At 36.1% G+C, this 20000-nt stretch overlaps 2 protein-coding genes across 2 annotated transcripts in view; both read left to right on the top strand.

The window, feature by feature from the left end:
* Positions 1-20000, top strand: part of LOC144977042 (lipid scramblase CLPTM1L-like) — a 56353-nt gene that overhangs the window by 317 nt on the left and 36036 nt on the right. The window contains exons 2-10 of the mRNA XM_078921762.1: positions 10833-11055; positions 12433-12527; positions 12839-13022; positions 14946-15127; positions 16597-16669; positions 17354-17471; positions 17752-17846; positions 18258-18342; positions 19462-19565. Coding sequence (XP_078777888.1) covers positions 10900-11055; positions 12433-12527; positions 12839-13022; positions 14946-15127; positions 16597-16669; positions 17354-17471; positions 17752-17846; positions 18258-18342; positions 19462-19565 — 1092 coding nt within the window. The 5' untranslated portion in view covers positions 10833-10899. The remainder of the gene's footprint in view (positions 1-10832; positions 11056-12432; positions 12528-12838; positions 13023-14945; positions 15128-16596; positions 16670-17353; positions 17472-17751; positions 17847-18257; positions 18343-19461; positions 19566-20000) is intronic.
* LOC144976521 (uncharacterized) lies at positions 4263-4757 on the top strand. Its single transcript, XM_078920812.1, has one exon. It carries the CDS (start codon positions 4263-4265, stop codon positions 4755-4757), a length of 495 nt encoding a protein of 164 aa, XP_078776938.1.

Below are 20000 nucleotides of genomic sequence, written 5' to 3'. Positions count from 1 at the left end.
ACGCTTAGACCTCCCTAGCCTCATGTACAGAAGACTAAGAGGATATCTAATTGAAACTTGAAACTTATAAATTGACCAACGCTCTCTACAACTACAAAGTAAACGTAGAAGTAGAAGATTACCTTACATTTAACAAGGACACTTATTGATTGAATGCTTCCATTTTTCATTAATAAAGAAGCCACATCCGTAAAATCGAGAGGTAGAAGGAAAGCAAATAAGTCGACCGGTACCCACAGTTCGATCGACGCCATTTTCTAGTTTGGTTTCTTGTAAACAAGTAATATCTAATTTATAACCGGACTGAACTATTTTCACCGTACAGTGAAAATAGTGTTTTGGGCTATTTTCACCGTACGGTGATAATAGCCTGACAGACTATTTTCACCGTATGTATTAGCCAATCAGAAGCCAGGATACTAACTGTGACGTATGTGCCTCTGCATCCAGACCATTAGAATTCGACCCGACATCATTCCTTCCTGCGTGCAGACCAGCTTTAAAAAAAAGAAAAGGTTTGCCGAGAACAAGGGAGGCCTCCCGAAAGCTCCTCGTTATAGCATTTCTTTCAATTTGTATTTTCACTTTGGACCTTTTGTCAGACGTTTATTTATTCAATTTGTCATCATATAGAACAAACCTTGATAGATTTGTGAAAGTTAAAAATTTCCATTGTTTTGATTCTCGGCCGCCATTTTGATTTGTGAGGTATTGAAAGGCAGTGCAAAGCAGTCCTAGGGTTGTTTTTGTTTTGTTTTTTTCCTATTAGGAGTAGTTAAAAGTACTTGGTTGTATTTTTTCTTAGGAGCGAATATTCGGCATGACGAGCTTTCGGAAGGCCTCCCAAAGCTATAATGATACAGGCGGGATCGCGGATTCAGAATTGGTTACAGTTACCGATGAAGCTTTCCAATTTCGTGGCTGCGATGGGGTCTTGAATCCGCGACCTTTCTGGTACAACAACAACACCTGGCCGGGGAGGACGTGGCTCTACTGTATGAGTATGAGCTATTCACAACTCGAGAAATAGTGATTTCAATCTCTATGTCTATCTTGAGCCGCTACTCCCGACTTCTTGAGGTCATGGGTTCAACACAGACAAATGCCGCGAAGTTTGTTAACTACCAAGATACCATTATCACCGTACGGTGAAAATGTTAGGCTATTTTCACCATACAGTGAAAATCGTCCACCAAGATATTACCGTGCGGTAAAAATAAGTCTCCCACACTATTATCACCGTACAGTGAATATAGCCTGCCACACCGTTATAGTGAATATAGTCTCCCACACTATTATCACCGTACACTGAATATAGCCTTCCACACCATTATCACCATACCGTAAATAGTGTGTCAGGCTATTTTCACCGTAAGATGAAAATTGTCTCCCACACTATTATCACCGTACACTGAATATAGCCTTCCACACCATTATCACCGTACGGTGAAAATAGTGTGTCAGGCTATTTTCACCGTACGGTGAAAATCGTCCACCAAGATATTACCGTACAGTGAAAAAAGCTTCCTAGTCCTACACTATTATCACCGTACGGTAAAAATCGTCCACCAAAATATTACCGTACGGTGATAAAAGTCTCCCACACTATTATAAATATGCTTATTATCACTGTGCACTGAATATAGCCTTTCACACGATTATCACTGTGCGGTGAAAAAAGTCTCCTGCACTATTATCACCGTACGGTAAAAATCGTCCACCAAAATATTACCGTACGGTGATAAAAGTCTCCCACACTATTATCACCGTACGCTGAAAATCGTCCACCAAAATATTACGGGACGGTGAAAAGTCTACCACTACCACACTATTATCACCGTACGGTGAAAATCGTCCACATAGATATTACTCGTACGGTGAAAATAGTCTCCCACATTATTATCACTGTACGGTGAAAATCGTCCACCAAAATATTACGGGACGGTGAAAAAAGTCTCCCACACTATTACTATTATCACCGTACGGTGAAAATCGTCCACCAAGATATTACGGTACGATGAACAAAGTCTCCCACACTATTATCACCGTACACTGAAAATCGTCCACCATAATATTACGGGAGGTTGAAAAAAGTCTCCCAAACTATCATCATCGTACGGTGAAAATCATTCACCAAGATATTACCGTACGGTGAAAATAGCCTCCTACACACAGTCAGGCTATTATCACCATACGGTGAAAATAGCATGACAGACTATTTTCACTGTACAGTGAAGTGAAAATAGCGGCTTCCAATTTATAATTTGACACATCCTCTGCAAATTGATCAATTCTATCTAATTTTACTTACTAGTGTTCTTACATTAAACTTTCCAATATTAAAATATTTTTTTCATCCTCCAAAAGCATTTGATAAGTGAGGCAAAAGACATTTATTTGTCACAAATAGCGCATTTAATCATGCTTCTAGACACCAAATGACGTGGGTAGGACAGAGGAAAAATAAAGAAACAGGAGCAGTTATTAACATTTACAACCAAATTGATTTTATACTGTGCAAAGACACAAAAAATTCATAACAAATGCGAGATCATATGCTGGCACATTGATAACAACAGATCATAGACTAGTTAAAACAAACTTTGTTATTGAATGGCACAAACAATCAAGAAAACATAGCACAACAATTCATGAACCAAAAATAAATATTACAAATATTGTCAACAACTCACGATGTCGTAAACAATACTAGCGACAACTCAATACTGAACTAGACAATTTAATGAACAACAACAACACACCAAACGAAGCATGGTCATGTGTACGAGTGCAATAATAAATACTGCTATTCAAAGCGCCGGGAGAACTACAACCAAACGACAAGGTCGTACATATGACACCATCATAGCTCAATTATCTCACCAACAAAAAGATTTGCGAATAAGAATACAAAACTCAAAAAAGGAAAGAGAAAGACAGAAACTCAAATATGAATGAAACAAAATATCACACCGCATGAGACATAGAGTAATTGATCTTAGAAATGAAGAGTTGGACAAAAAAGTTGATAATATTAATAAATGCAACAACGATCAAGCAATTTATAAAGCTGTGAGACTAATAAACCAAAGACCATTTGAAAACCCAAAGATAGAGGACAACTCGGGAAAATTAATTATTAACCCCAGTGACATTTCAAATGTTCTTTTTGAATACTATAAAACAAAATTTCAAGAAACAAAACGCCACACGTCAGCTCATTTGAGGGAGATCCCCGACCACTATTTAAACCTATTACACCAAGAGAAGTGAGAAATGCTTTTAAAAGTCTAAATAACAACAGAGCACTGGGAGAAGATGGAGTATTCGCTGAACGTCTAAAATATGGACCACCCTTATTAGATGAACACATAGTGGACATTTTCAATCAGACGTTTGAACATCACCAGAACCTGGATACAGTAGAGCATACCTATAGAGGGACTTTTGGTCCCAGCAGAAAAATCCCGCTGTAGCCAAGTTCCCGCTATAGGAAAGCAGGGGAAAATGTTCCTAAAATAAACATGATTACCTCCCTTGAATGTCAATAAAACTAACGTGACCCATGAGCCTTGAAATGGACTATCTTTGGTTCAGTGTTTGTTTTGTTTTGTTTTTTTGGGGGGGGGGGGTTTTGTTGGGTTTTTTTTTTTTTGGGGGGGGGGGGTTGTGTGTGTTTTTTGGGGGTTTTTTTTGGGGGGGGGGGGGAATTTATGCAGGAAGGACTACGATACGAACGAGTGCGTATGCTTGAGCAGCAACAATTGCAATGAATGAGGAATGGCATACTAGTAATAATAGGGCTAATCTGGATTAAATTAAACCACAGCGTGCGTACAAGCCTCTTCTCTCTAATTGGCCAAGGGCTTTACACACGGCGTCATCTTGTGCAACGCATCTCTTTTATATCAGGTTGACCAACTTAATTAATCATCGCAAGACTGACCAATCAACGCATATAAAGAAATAGAGCGAGCAGCAAAAGAAGTGCGGGTAGACACGAGAGGTGTGTGTGAAGACACGAGCGAAATGGCAGATGGAGACATGTGTGTTAGTCCTGGGTGACGGGAGAGAGCCCAGTCTATGTCACTCGCTGAGTCGCGGTGCGTACAGCTCGCTCAATTTTTCCCGCTGTAAGCAAGTTCGGGCCTTTCCTTGACCCGCTAAACCCAAGCACAGGTAATTGAATTTATATAGTAAAAATAAGCGGGATTTCTGTAAGGTCCCGTTGTAGCGATGGTACCGCTGTAGCGGGTGCCGCTATGGTCATGTTCTACTGTATTGATAAAGGGGAGCTGATATCAATTCAAAAGCCAGGAAAACCAAAAGGCCCTCCAAAGAATTTGAGACCAATTACTCTTCTTAATAAAATTAGAAATTCGCTCTCCCTGATAACACTGAATAGAATTAGATCGATTGTTGAAAATTATTTGTCACATAGTCAAAAGCGGATTCATGATGGAGAGAAGTACTGCAGATGTAGTTTGGACCCACAAATGGCTTGCTGCCTGTCAGAAAAAGTAGAAATAGTTATAACTGGAATAGATATGTCTGCCGCCTTCGATACTGTCAATCGCCAATCCTTGTTAAATATTTTGAAAGGAATAGTTATGGAAGATGAAGTTAGATTAATCAGATTCCTTATAAGTGAAACCTGGATAACCACCAAAATAATCGGTGCAGATAATAAATCATTCCTTGGCAACATCGGTACACCACAAGTAGACAGCCTAAGCCCTGTTTTAGTTATCATTTAGCTAGAAAATGCTTTAAAAGATGTGCGTAAATCTGTACCTTTGGCCCAATCACGTTTTGAAAACGAACTCCCCATGGAAATTGCATATGCAGACGACATCGATTTTATTGGTCTGAAACAAGTCAATGTAAATGACATCCAAAGAGCCTTACAAAATCACCAACTGTACGTAAATAGTGACAAAACAGATGTAACATTATTGTCAAGGAAGAAAGATGGATGGAGAGCCACAAAAAAAGTAGGATCATTAATAGGAGATAAGGAAGATGTAGAGAGAAGAAAAAGTTTATCGACGGCTGCATTGAATAAATTACTACATATATGGATTAGAAAAGATAAAATAAAATTAAATACTAAAATCAAATTATACACAACCCTTGTAAAATCTGTGCTTATATACAACTGCGGAACATGGGCACTGACTGGAGCCGAAGAGCAAAGATTAGACAGATTCCATAGAAAACAACTGAGAAGAGTCCTGAATATACGATACCCCACAAAAATAAGCAATAAAATACTGTATGAAAAATGTAATGAAAGACCCTTATCCATTCAAATCCTGTAGGCAAGATGGCGGCTTCTTTGGGCATATACTCAGAAGAGATGAAAATATACCAGCTAATAATGCCATGAATACGTTTTTCACCCCATCTGGACACAAGAAATATCAAGGTAGACCACCCACGTCAATTTATACTGTCCTCAATCAAGACCTAAAACGCCTTCAAAATAACAAAGAATTAAAATCAAAGGAAGACCTTATGAATTTAGCATCCCCAGCAAAAGATCATGAACTGTGGAAGGAAATGACACAGATGATTAGAGAGGCAGCCGAGGCATCCCGATCGGATGATTAGGAAGCGAAAGGCCGTAAGCAAGTAGTAAGTAATTATCATAAGGCCCCGAGAATTGACACCATCAAAGCAGAGGAGCTAAAGTGTCTAACTGAATTACATCTAGTCACCTTTGCTAAAACACATCTTGATCCCAGCTCCGGTAAACTAATTCTGTTGAATAAACCAAACAAGAAAAAAGGACCATTAAAAAATCTAAGACCAAGTTTTCTTCTTTCAACACTTAGAAAACTGCTCAGCGTATTCTCAACAGAATAAGATCAAAGGTGGAGGAATATCTGTCACCGACACAGAGCGGATTCAGAAAAGACAGGAGTCCCAGTGACATTGTATGGGGTCATAGGTGGTTGAAAACCAGGACTGAAAAATACAAAGAAGAGTTCACTATATTGGGCATTGACATGAGCTCTGCCTTTCATACAATCTGCAGAACAAAGCTTTTTAAGTACTGAACTCATTTCTCAAAAAAGATCATATCCGACTAATAAGATCGCTGCTGGCAAACAAAACACTTACGTTTACATCTGGTGCAGAAACAGTTTCACTGTTAACATCACTGGGAACTCCCCAAGGAGACAGTCTGAGCTCAATCTTTTTTACAGTATATTTGGAAGCAGCACTAAAAGGATTAAGACAAAAACTCCTGATTCTTCAAATCCTTATCCGCAAACTGATCTACGCAGACGATGTTGATATCATATTTGATACGGCATACCTGGTGAAGCAGCACATACCAATAATATCAAATACTCTGCAACACTGGAATCTAAATGTCAACTAATCCAAAACAGAAATTACAGTGGTTAACGAGAAACAAATGGAATGGAAAAGTGTAAGAAAACCTGGAAACTTGATTAATGAGAATGAAGACATCAAACGGAGAAAAATGCTAACTCAAACTGCATTCAGAGAACTACACAACGTTTGAAACAGGGCAAGCATCATTAATGAAAATAAAAGAATACGCCTTTACAAAGCGCTTGTGTTGCCAATCCTTATATACAACTGTGGTAGTGGGGTCTTACAAAAAAGAATTTGGACACCCTGGACTCCCTTCATCGCAAACAATTGAGATGAGTTATTGTGGTACATTGGCCAGACAAAATCAGTTATGAGGATGTATATGACAGATGCAAAGTACAACCAGTCAGTACACGAATAAAGAAACAAAGATGGAAACTGTTCGGACACGCGATGAAAATATTCCAGCACAAACCTCAATGGATGATTACTTGGAGCCAAATACAGAGGGCATACACCAATTTCACTTCCAACAGCATTGAATTAAGATCTCAAAAAATATCAAGTACATTTACTTGAAACAACAGCCGAAGAACTGATTTCAACAACACAATGAAACATCCAATTGCCTCAGCACCTTAACACACATGATGACATTCATAAGCTAAGAACACTTGCACTGAACAGAGATTAATGGAAAATAATTACGTACTAAATGGATACTAGAAACAGACTGACACACTCAAAGTAACACACACATTCACACCAAGCACCCATAGAGACGTGCAGCCATATTCATGAAAGATGTCAAATGGGCAACTGCTTTTTTTTTAAAGAATTAAAATGTGTATATTAATACCATAATTGTCATTTTTTGATGATATATATATTCTACATGGCTTGAATACATTTTTAGAAATGGATCTTTGAAATACATACGAGGGCTCTTTCAGAATTAACCGAAAAATGCCTGTAAAATCCGCGTTTTTTATGCTATCAACAAAATTCTTGCACGTGTTCATACCTTGACTCGTCCTTCATTTCTCTACGTAACAGCCAAGTCTGTTGACACACTTCTGCCAACGCCGCACCATGGATTAGATACCCTCTCGGAAGAAATTTCCGTCAAGGTTTTGTAGCCATTTCCGCACATGGTCAACAAGCTCTTCATCGACATCAAAGCGCTTTCCTGCCAGCTCACGTTTCAGTGGCCCAAAGAGGTGATAATCAGATGGTGCGAGGTCTGGACTGTGTGGTGGGTGTGGCAAAATCTCCCATCCATATTTCTCTAGCCAACCTTGCGTCACTCGTGCTGTGTGGGGTGTAGCGTTGTCGTGTTGCAAAATGACCCCGTTGGTCAACTGCCCTGGGCGCTTTCTGCGAATGGCCTCCCTAAGCTTGTCAAGAGTTTGGCAGTACCTTGCAGCATTGATTGTTTCTCCAGCAGTGATGATACTTTTCCGCGGATCCGCGGAAATCCGCGGTTTTCTTTGCTTTCCTCGGTTTTCCTCCTCAGATCCTCGATCCGCGGATATTATAGTCATAGTGTCATAGTGTCATTGGCAAAGCCTTAAACACTCTAGCTAGTCATTTTGGGCATTATTTATCTCAAACGGAAATGGAACTTGTTTTGGTGGAAATAAAAAATTTTGTCATAACCAAGGACTTTAATGGGGAAAGGGTTGATTTGTGGTGGAATAGAAATAGTGACTTTCCTATTCTTCAAAAGCTGGCTAGGGCTTGCTTATCCATATTTCATGGCCCACAGGTAGAGGGTTCCTTTTCTAAAATGAAGGATATTCTTAAAGACAAGTGTGGCAACATGAATATTTCAACATTCTCTGCCATACAGACGGTGAAGTATTCTTTGAAAGCAAGGAATGCCACTGCCCTGGAATGCTTCAAAAGAAAAGACATAGATCACAGTGAAATTGATCCTGTCCTGATAAGTTGCATTAAAAAATCTCGCAGCAAGTATCATGCTGAGTTGCAAAAACAGAAAGAGGAAAAGGAAAGAAAAAGACAAATGTTTGATCAAGCAGTTGTAAAGGCGGAAACAAAAAAGCAAGCAAAGGCAGTCCGGGAGAAGGCAATTAAAACAGCCTATAAGCTTCATATAAAGAAGCAATCCAAACAGGTTGGGCCCCCACCTAGAAAGAGGCCCAAAACACACTAGTACTCTTCAAGTACTCAAAAGAAGTCATCCTGCCTACTTTCCTGTGGTGCAAGAATGTTCTAGGTGAGTTTTCCGTTTTTCCGAGACTTTTCCTCCTTTTTGACTTTTTGTGAGTATCATCACTGCTCCAGGTTGTAAGGTTTCGAACAGAATAACACCACGACTGTCCCAGAAAACAGTTCCCATTATTTTCTTTGCTGACCGCATGACTTTGAATTTTTTCGCGACAGGTGAGGATGGATGTTTCCATGTCATCGAATCTTGCTTTGTTTCTGGGGTGCAATGGTGCAACCAAGTCTCATCACCGGTGACTATGCTGTCAAGAAAAGTCACATCGTATCCTAGAAAGTCTCCGCTGGCATTGGCAGTATGCCCGTGAACCCTGCGTGAGCTCTTGCTTCTTCTCAAAAGTTCCCTGCAGATGTCCAATCTTTGTTCTTTATGATTGTCTGTCAATTGCTTAGGAACCCATCTTGCGCTGACTTTTCTGTAGCCAAGTTCATCAAATACAATTCTATGGGCAGAAGTTTCCGAAATTTCAAGACTGCTTGCGATTTCATGAAGTTTCAACCTCCTGTCTTGACGAATAAGCTCATCAACTCGCTTCACATTGTCTTCTGACGTCATAGTTATCGAACGCCCTCTCCCTTCCCTGTCTGTCAAGTTGGAATGGCCGGCTTCAAACAAATTACACCAGTGATAGACTTGTGTACGGCTTATAACATGCTCACCATATACACTCTGAAGTTCTTTATGAATTTCGGTAGGATTCAGACTTTTGGCGTTCAAAAAACGTATGACAGCTCTGATTTCCTCCTTTGACCAAGTTTCAAGGTGGGCCGCCATCTTTAAAATCGTCTAGAAATTCATTGTGCAAAATGATGCACTTCATAATTTCTGGGAATATCCGTAAGGAAATAAGAAATATCATGTCGTTTACAGAATTAAAAAATCTCCACTGGTTGCTGAGCAATGGGCATTTTTCGGTTATTTCTGAAAGAGCCCTTGTATTTCCTAACATAGCTACTCTAAGTAAAAATGATTGTTCAAAATTTCAAATTGTCTATGCCGTTTCCACGTGAGAAATCGAAAAAACCAGTGGTTGTAAAGTAATTCTCAGTATGTTGTTCAAAACATGAACTGATTATAATATTTAATGAATAAAACTGTTTGTATGCAAAATACAAAGACAATCCGACTTGACCTGTAGTAAAGGCTCAAGGTTTGACAGGGGAAAAAAGCTTATTTTTTTATGATTTTACATTTTAAATTATTTTTTATTATATTTCATTCTAGGAGGAGGGGGGTGGTTTTGTTCGGGAGAGGGGGGTGGGTTGTTTTTTAATTGCTTGTTTTGTTTCATTTTTTTCAAATGTGTTTTTAGGGGGCGATGTCCATTCAGATTGCTCTGCTTTTCATAACATGAAACAGTTTTTCACAGAGTTTGATTTCTGAGTCCATTTCATTAATTGATAATTCAGAGGTATGTTGCAGCATTCCTACTCTCGAGGTTGAATGGCAGCTATTTTGTCCTGGCATTAAAAAGCCAAAGCAATATTTCATGTCTTTGTGTTTAATACACATATAGGTGCCATTTTCTGTTTCTGTCACACTCATCCATCTGTCCTTTTCTTTTAGGATGTCATTTAAAGTTCTTCCAATGCCAAGTACAAAATTATCTTTCATGAACTCTTGAAGGTTTTGGATTGTCATTTTATTTTTACTTTTGATAGTATCTCAACTCTTCTCTTTGCTGAAGGTACTGACATGTTGAAGTTGTTGAGAATTTGCAAAAAATATAACTTGAGTATGGTTGTACTTATTTTTGATGAGTAATTGAGGTAAGTGAAAAGAGAGCAGGTTCATAATTTAAAAGGATTATTGATAAGTAGGAGTGTTAAACAGCTGAGATCACCGACCCATCCAAGATTTACCATTACCTTAATTGAAAACAATAGCCTTTGTATGCTCTATGACACAATATCAAGTGATGGAGGTTGGATTGGTGTCAATTGGATTGTGTAAACTGACCAGTCACATGTTGATAATTTCACACACACACACACAGACACACACACACACACACAAATACACCCACACTGAATTGACTGAACAGACAAATAAGTTACCTACCAGACTTGAATTGGATGTAACAGAGCGTTTTAAATCGGATTATATTTCTATCGTCTGATGACAATTGTACTGATCAAACAGTATCAATCAGAGTGATGTTCGATGTATGGTTATAAATGCTCTATATTTTAATGACTTGCAAAATTTTGTGACTTGCTTTTTTCCATATCAGAGAACCCAAAGAGAAATTTTACACCATCAGCTGTTAATCAAACCTCAAAAGCAACAGAGGCTCAACGATGTTCCATTTCTCTCTCACGAGGCTTGCAATAGCAGCCTTTGTAGTCTACATCTCGTACACTGCCTACAGCATGTATAGTATTTTCCAGCTGCCAAAATGTTCAGGACGGGGAAATTGTCTGAAACCTTTTGTAAATAAAAACCCAAAACTAGCTGTGAGTATACTATGGTAAACATAATATCAGGACAGATTTATTATTATTATTATTATTATTATTATTATTATTATTATTATTATTATTATTATTATTATTATTATTATTATTATTATTATTATGTTATTATTATATTATATATATTATTATTATTATTATTATTATTATTATTATTATTATTATTATTATTATCATTATTAAATTATATTATTATTATTATTATTATTATTATTATATTATTATTATTATTATTATTATTATTATTATTATTATTATTATTGTTATCTCTAGTCAGATCCACAAAGGGAGTATCACTATTGGAACCCAAAGCATGGCTGCCAACTCCACATTTCCGCTCCCCAAATCGGATTTTCTCACTTTTACTTTTTTCTTTTGAGTGGTGTAAGTGGGGGGGGGGGGGGGGGGTAAAAAAAAGAAAAGTGGCATCAACGAAATTCGAACCCATAGTGTCAGCTGTGATAGTCATTTTTAGAAAGTCATCTTATCACTTTAGCCACACTATGCACATTAAAGTTGACACATTTTTATATCAATATACATGATTGCCCACTCCTCGACTAATGCTATGGTGACAAAACTAATAAATAGAGCTGCCTAAATGAGTCAATAAAATGGAGATAAAGATGAAGGGATTAAATCTGACTCATGGATGAACAACACAAAATAAACAACGTTTCGGCCTTTCAGCCACATTTACAAATTTTCGCCTATATATGTATTCTGTGTTTACTTGAAAAAGGCCAAAGGCCGAAACGTCATTTATTTTGTGTTGTTCATTCATGAGTCAGATTTACTCTCTTTATCTTTATATCCATTATGGTGACAACCTTTCAACGTAAGTAAATGAAGATTCTATTGTTGTCTCTGTAACTGGAATTACATTTTTGACGGTCAGCAGGCCAAAATCATGGTTCCCCTATCCAAAACAATCCATTTAAACTGTGAAGATCAAAATTGTGATCTCCCTAGCCATAACAGGCCATTTTGTTAAGGAAGACCATTATTGGCCAAATTGGCCGATGTCAGCTCTGGAGACCACGATTATGGTTTCTCTAGCCACTACCCTTTAAAAAATGAATGCTTTGATATAAGTGGTCTGATTTTTAAAAGACGGCTTCCACGCGCAGAATAATCCATGTGTCCTAAAATCAATCATGCTTCCTATTAATTTCATTGAAACTTGCCAAAATAAAAAATTTCTGTTTTTCCAAGTCAATAATCCACACACAAAAATGTTGTAAAGTTGCAAATATCACAAAGAGATGACCAATGTCTTTCAATTTGATGTGTTTTTGATATTGTTGATGTAAAAGTGAACAGTGAAATTTAGAACTTGTGTTTTTTCTTTATAAACAGATTGAAATCAGCGTGTCAAATCAGAAGCGAATCAGCTCATCTTTAAAGAATATTTGGATGTACAACAACTTTACTATTGATGAAAAAGCAGAAAAGTAAGTTAATCAGTCTTCTGACTCAGTTCTTTTTTCTTTTTTAAATGATAAGAATAAGCCATTTTTCATTATTTTGTATCTATTGTAGCTTCTGTGATTTTTCTCACTTTTGTTTTGTTTTTTTGTTTTTTGTTGTTTTTTTTTTGAAGGGGAGACTTGTTTTTTTTTAACATGAAACATAGCACAAACCAGTAAATGAAATTATAGTATATTTTTTTTCCCTTTTTTATGTGCCTCATTTGATAATCATTTACATCATTTAGATGTCTTGGTGTTGATTTTATCTTTCCAAATATTGTCCATTCTTTCAGATCTGTGACAGTGAAAGTACCAAAGATTGTCCGTAACAACGGTACAATGTATGTCCATTCCTTCCTTTATGTTCATGGGGAAGACCCACATACATCCTACCTGTCTCATGATGTTTCTGCGATCACAACCTTTGCCTTGCCTCAGAGTAGCTTTGTCAATCTCCTCGGATCTGGTGGACAAAATGTGAGTTATAGTTTCTTTTTTTTTTTCTTTTTTTTTTAATAAAAAATGAAAAGGCTAAATTGGTGGTGTCACCCAGGTTTTATCTCTCTGAGCTACCTATAAAATGATGCAACACCACTGACGAATTGATGTCCACTGCCAATCCTTTTTTCACTCTGCTGTGTGCCTCTGAATTTAATTCCTCTTGCCAATTCCATGATAAATTTGGATCATCTAGATGCAGCCTACTGCCTAAATCTTGAGCCTACATATACTGTTCTTTTATATACACTCATTTTTCTTCATAGGGCATTTTTACATTACAACCGTGACAAAGATTAAGCAGAAAAACATCTTTAAAACTCATCAGATGTAAAGCATTTTACAGAAATAGTTTAGATCAACCAGCTTGAGAATGTTACATCTTAGAGTGAAAAATACTGGGGTTTTTAAAATTTGTATCTTTTTGAGACCCCCCCCCCCCCCCCCAAAAAAAAAAAAAAAAGAGTTGATGTTTTTTTATGGCAGGTCTGATCAATGTAATTATTGAATGGCATCCATTGGTAATAGCTCCCTTTTTCCTTGTATCTTTGTGCGGCTATGTGGTCTAGTGGTATGACACTTGCCAATGGATCACAAGCTCTGAACTGCGCATAGTTGAGTCCTTCTCTCACTGAGTACCTGGCTCTTAATAGTGTTGTCTCTGTCAGAAAAAAAAAATGGTTATATCGTCTAACCAGTGTCATGTCTCGTTCTACATTTTAAGTTTTGCTGTTGGCTAGGGACCCCTTGTAAAGTGCCTTAGCATATTTAGTGGATATTGCGCTCCATAAATGCTCTTCTTGAATGCTGGAGACCAAGTTAACTAAGCAATGTTGATAAAGTAAATTGTTTCTCTTTACAAGTTGCTCATTCATTGTGCCAGAAGCGTTTGATTTTTGTTTGTTTTTTTTTAAAGATATTTTTTTATTTCTGGACCCAGTCCTTTTTTTTTTTCCTTTGTGTGCCTTTGACAAAGAATCTTTGTGTCTTGATCATGTATAGCATGGAAATATTGCCTTAAATATAACAATAATACCCCAAAAAAACTTATATGTCTCAATGTCCACTAAACGTGCTTAAAGCACTTTACAAGGGGCCGCTTACCAACAGCAACACGTAACATGTAGGACAAGACATGGCATGTTAGACAATATTACAATTTTTCCAACAGATATAAAGCTGTTAACTACCAGGCACTCATTTTACACCTGAGTACAGTGAGAGAATGTAAGTAAAGTGCTCAGAGCAGGACTCAAACCCAGGACCTTTCAATCAAAAAGGCAAGTGTCATACTACAAGACCGCATAGCCGCACACAATAATATACATTATATGTGACCTATCACCTAATTCCAGTATTACGTTGGAGTGAACCAGATGCTAGAGAGTCAATTTAAACTGATGATGATCCAAAATATGTAATCTTGGTATTTCACACTTGAAAATCGATGGTCTGCGGATCAAACCTCTAAAGTCTCGATTTTAACGATTGGTGGATCAAAATTAAAGTCTACATACGAACTTTGCGCACCATCTTTTATTTAATTTTGAGCAGATCAGACCTCTGATATCATCAGACATCAGAGGTTTGATTTGCAGACCATCAAAATACTATATCAATCTTCCACATAAAACAGATCAACTCAGCCCAAGTCAGATATTTTCGGCTATAAATGCAACTTTCAGCACCAAACTTATTCAGACAATAGCGTTTTGAGACGTTGTATCATGATAGCTTATGTGCAGTAATGTGTTACTTTAAAAATGACTCTAATAGATAGTAGTTTAAGAGTTTGCTTTTGGTAATATTTTGATCTCTTGATAGTTTTCTATTTGAAATCCTTCTTGGACAAGAATTATTAACTATATATTTTTGATTTTAATGAAAATATTCTTTTGTTAGGTAAATGGAACTAAACAAGACTCGGGGCCAAAATCATCTTCACATTCATCAGACAATAAAAAAGACGAAAGCATCCGGCCGCACAGTCATTGGCGTCCTCGTCTCACTGTTTGTGTCATGGGAGAAAAGGATCTCTTAATTGACAGGACTCAGGTTCCACCTGAAATATATCAGCACCTTCGGTAAGTTGAAATTGGTGATCTCAATACCCATGGAACTATGGTCAAGTGACTTAATACCAAAGAATATGGTTGAAAGTATTTTTATCAGAGGTTCACAAATTCAAAAAAGCCTGGGGAAAATTTTCTGTAGCATTAAATTAATTGTGTACTCCTGTATATTTTATTTGACATTTTAATAAACTCATTGATGTTATTTAACACAAACCAGGCAATCCTGGTCTAAGTAAAATCATTTTTTTAGAAGGAGCGAATATTGGTTTATGCAGCATTTTTTTAAAAATCTGACCCATAAAACTGACATTGACTTCCAATAGAGTCCTTTTTTATATCAATTTGTGAAAAAGAATGTTTCTTGTGCGATAACAAAATGTTGAGAAATATGAATCATATTTAGGTGTAGTTGATAAAGATGTACATTTTGAAATATTCCACTTGAATTCATTGCCTCATTTTTAGCAAATAATGTAAATTAAAATACCAGATGAAGGATTTTCTAAGGAAGAAGTGTAACAACAGTAATGCTTTTGTAGTTGTTTCATAATAGTGTCTTAACTTTTTACCTCTGCAATTTGAACTTAAATTGGTTTCACAAGAATGAATAAATAAGTGTTATAAAATGTATATTTACGTAGTATCATAGAATATATAGTCCTATTTCATGAGCAGTAGAAATTCACGTTTGTTGTTTCGGAAGTCCAGCCCAGAACTGCCTACTTGAAAATCTAAAAGTTTGTATTTTTTGGGAGATAAAAATTGTAGTTGCTTTAAAAATCAACAATCTTAAAAAAAAAAAAAAAAAAAACAATCTACACTCACAAGGTTTAAATAACATTTCGAACTCTGATTATGAAGTCTGGCATCAACTTTCATTTTCAATTAGTTTTAATTCGGAATTCTACGAAATTTTCATGATTGTAGGAGGGAGCGGTACAGCCCCATCTCATTCACTTTATTTATATTTATTTATTATTTATTTATTACTCATTATTTATTAATCGTACCTTCTACTGAAATCCCGTCAATCATAACTTCTGTCAACCCCTTCTGATAATGACTTGCTGACTTAAAGTCTTCTGCTTTCAATGCCGTCTGACTTCGCAGCTTGAATTTCTTTCAAATTACTTTATCAAGAATTTCTCTTATTCTAGTTGCGAAGATCCTCCAACTGTCTCTTGTCTTTTTTTTCTGCTGTTTGATACCTCTGCTCGTGTAGTTAATCTGGTTTTGTGATTTTGAGAGTGAGAGGTAATGTTGTTTTCCATCATGCCCTAGCTTGTTTCTTTTAGCCAGAGAAATAGTGTGTCATTGCTTTATTGGTAGGAATTTCTGGTTTACGACGTAGAATGTGACAGAACAATCTGATAAGAGCAACTCATTTTTTTATTCTACCTTCTGATTGTTAGAAGTCAATTGTATTTACCAGAATAGATTGATTTTGATTTTATGTTTTTCATTCCTTTTACATTTAGGCTCCACAGAGATGGAAGTTACCTACCCATTGTTTACATAGATGAACTTGGTTATCGCTTAAAAGACCTACTGGTAAGCTTTTTATTATAAAGATTGGAGGGTTAAAAATGATATGGTGTCAAACAAAGCAAAACAAGAAGAAGAAAAAAGCATCCCAATTATTTTCTTATGCATTTTTATGGGTTATATTGTTCACAAGGTAATGCACCATATGGAACCAAATTTTTGGAAAGAAATCAATTTTGGGTCAATGGTTCTGGCCAAGCACTCATTCACACCAGATATGTGAGAGAACGAATGTAAAGCCCCATACAAGAAATAGGAATAAATATGAGAGTAGCTTTGTTTATACCTAACTTTGACAAGAATCAAGCCATGGGGTTCATACACACATGACAATGGAGATTTGATTTTCATGCCCAAGAAGAATTGCTTATCTTAGCCCTTGATTGTTACATCATTTGACACGGAGCTAGAAAAGGGTCAGGTTTATTTATGAAACTGCTTTTGCTCCTTGTTTGAATTAATACCTTTTGTTTTACTTTTTCAATGATGTTTGTAAGTGCAAACTCATTATCTCATAATTACACCATCATGTTCCTTATTTATGACTCTAAAATTACTTTATAAGTGTCGCAAGCAAAGTAAAAATCCTACAAACAAACGAACAAGGCATGAAGAATCTTTCATCTCTTTTCTAGACATCAATGTGCTGATCCATCAACCATTTTGTTTTCAATTGTTTAAATTCCCCAGCCCTTGAATGAGACATCATCAGAGATGCCCCTGACTATCACCTACTCACCCATCTCCATGGGAAAACTGAGACTGTGGATTCACATCAGTCAGTCCTTCACTATGCTACGAGGATTAGGTGAGCATTGGATCTTTTTTTTTCTTAACTCTTTAACGATGAGACTGAATTTCTTTCAAATTATAAATTCACATATTATTTATCTAGTAATAAATCAGATAACTATCCAGATCAAACCTTTTTCAACGAGGGAGCACTAATGTGACCTTTTATATGGTGCAATCAATACCCATTCAATGTGCTCAAAACATTTTCAAGGGATCCTGAGCCAACAGCAACACTTAACATTTATGAAAAATTGTGGCACTTATCAGCTTTTCACCTCTTTTTTTCTCTCTAGGATTTACAGAGAAAGACACGGATGAAGTGAAGGGCATTTTTGCTGATACAAATTTTTACTTCTTGATTTTAACATTCTTTGTTGCTGCCTTTCATGTGAGTCAACTTTTTTTTTAAAATCGTATTATGGTCATATTTAAATTATTATTATTATTATTATTAGTAGTAGTAGTAGTAGTAGTAGTAGTAGTAGTAGTAGTAGTAGTAGTAGTAGTAGTAGTAGTAGTAGTAGTAGTAGTAGTAGTAGTAGTATAGTAGTAGTAGTAGTAGTAGTATAGTAGTAGTAGTAGTAGTAGTAGTAGTAGTAGTAGTAGTAGTAGTAGTAGTAGTAGTAGTAGCAGAAGCAGCAGCAGCAGCAGAACTCGTAGTAGTTATTATTACTATTATTATTATTATTATTATTATTATTATTATTATTATTATTACTTAATGGAAATCAATAAAAGTCAAAAACTTCTAGATTCGATTAGTGGGCACTTTATTTTTTTTTAAATATGATCTCTCCAGATGCTGTTTGACTTTTTGGCATTCAAGAATGATATATCATATTGGAAAGCAAGAAAAACAATGGTTGGGTTGTCGAGTCGAGTTGGTGAGTAAATGGAAAAAAACAAATGAAATTTTGATGTTGACATCCTTTGACATCCTTGCTTAGGTAGCTGGATCTGTAAAAAGAGGCTGAAAGTACTTTGTGATAGACTAACGTCCTATCCAAATAGTAGCAAGCAATCGCTACTGTCAATTTAATGCTATAGGAATTGTGATAAACTCTGGCATCATGCGTTTTATGGCTCTAGACTACTTTTGTGTCAGTGTAATCTGATTAATATTTATTATTAAAATTTTTGTCTTTTTTTTTTTTACCAAAACACTAATTGAAAGTACTTATCTACATTGTTTTGTTTTTTCTTTTGCTTGTTATTCACATGTAGATGGAGTTAAGCTTTTATTTTTTAAATATTTGCTCCTGTTGTTTTTCTTAAAGCTCAGTTGGTATAGCACTTGACTCTTAAGCAAGAGGACATGTTCTGATTTCTTCGTTTAGTCAAAGTTGTTGTTTTTTTTTGTTTGTTTGTTTTGTTTTTGTTTTTTTTGTTTTTTGTTTTTTCTAATCCTTCTATCCACTTAATGGTGATTGGGTGGCTGAGTTTGGTAGCTTATGCGAAAAGTAATCTACAATTGACTAGTGTCCTATTTAAAGGGTAGCTGGCAATTTTCACTGTCCTTTTAACAAGTGCACCACAGAAACTTAGAAAAACTCTGGCTCTTTTGACCTTATGACTTAGAATGATCTTTTTTTAATTTTTTTTTTTAAAAACAAATTGGAGTTCGAGTATACCTGAAATCATATCAGAGTTATTTATGTCCTAGTCATATTGATTCTCTGCATCTATACACAAAGTCTTATAGTCTGTTCTTAGTATAGAAAAATTTTGAAACCTTTAAATTACTGTGGCAAATTTGAGGGTGATGAATAGTTTTTCGGGCCTATTGTAAAATTGTTTGTTTTTGTTTGTTTTTTTCCATTATACATTATTTTTCTCAGTGCACTGTAAAATGCCAAGCTCAAAAGCCTTTTAGGAGAACTGGGTCCAGCATGCCTAATGTCACTGTTTAAGTCAGTGGCAAGAGAGTGAATTTTTACATCAAATTTGAATTGGCTTCAGACTATCATCCACATCCATTATTTTTTTTCATTATTTTTTTTCAGTGATATGGCGATGTATTTCTACAACAATTATTTTCCTTTATCTGATGGACCAGGAGACGAGTCTGCTAGTTTTGATTCCTGCTGGTATCGGTACATTTATCGAGGTAAAAAAATTCAATCGGAAATGCAATTTTTAACTTCTTAAAGTAATCAACTGAGATAGTAAACAGAAACACAGATATACATGATTCTGAAAAGGTAAAGATAGATTAATTTATCTTTTTCCATCTCAAGGGAAAATTTATATATAGGATCTCTCTTGAAAAAAGATGATTGACAGGCAGAGCAATGCCGCAAAGTGAGCATTTGAGCAAAGTTTCTTGCTCAAGAAATAAATAGATAATGAACAATTATACCGCATATATTCACAAGTTCACCTTTCTCAAGTAGCTTTGTGATGCTTCATTTATTCCACGGGCTGACCTTTCTGTCCATCCAGCAGTGATTGGGTAGCTGGGTCCATTAGATCTGGCAGAATGTACTTTGCAATAGATTGGTGTCCTATCAAAAGATGGCAAACAATTCCTATTGTCTGTTTC

Source organism: Berghia stephanieae, chromosome 7, assembly GCF_034508935.2.
Source record: "Berghia stephanieae isolate SIO BIC M18660-M18661 chromosome 7, UCSD_Bste_1.3, whole genome shotgun sequence".
Classification (NCBI taxonomy): Eukaryota; Metazoa; Mollusca; class Gastropoda; order Nudibranchia; family Aeolidiidae; genus Berghia; species Berghia stephanieae.
Note: the sequence above shows the minus strand (reverse complement) of the source record. Positions and strands in the feature narration are given on the sequence as shown.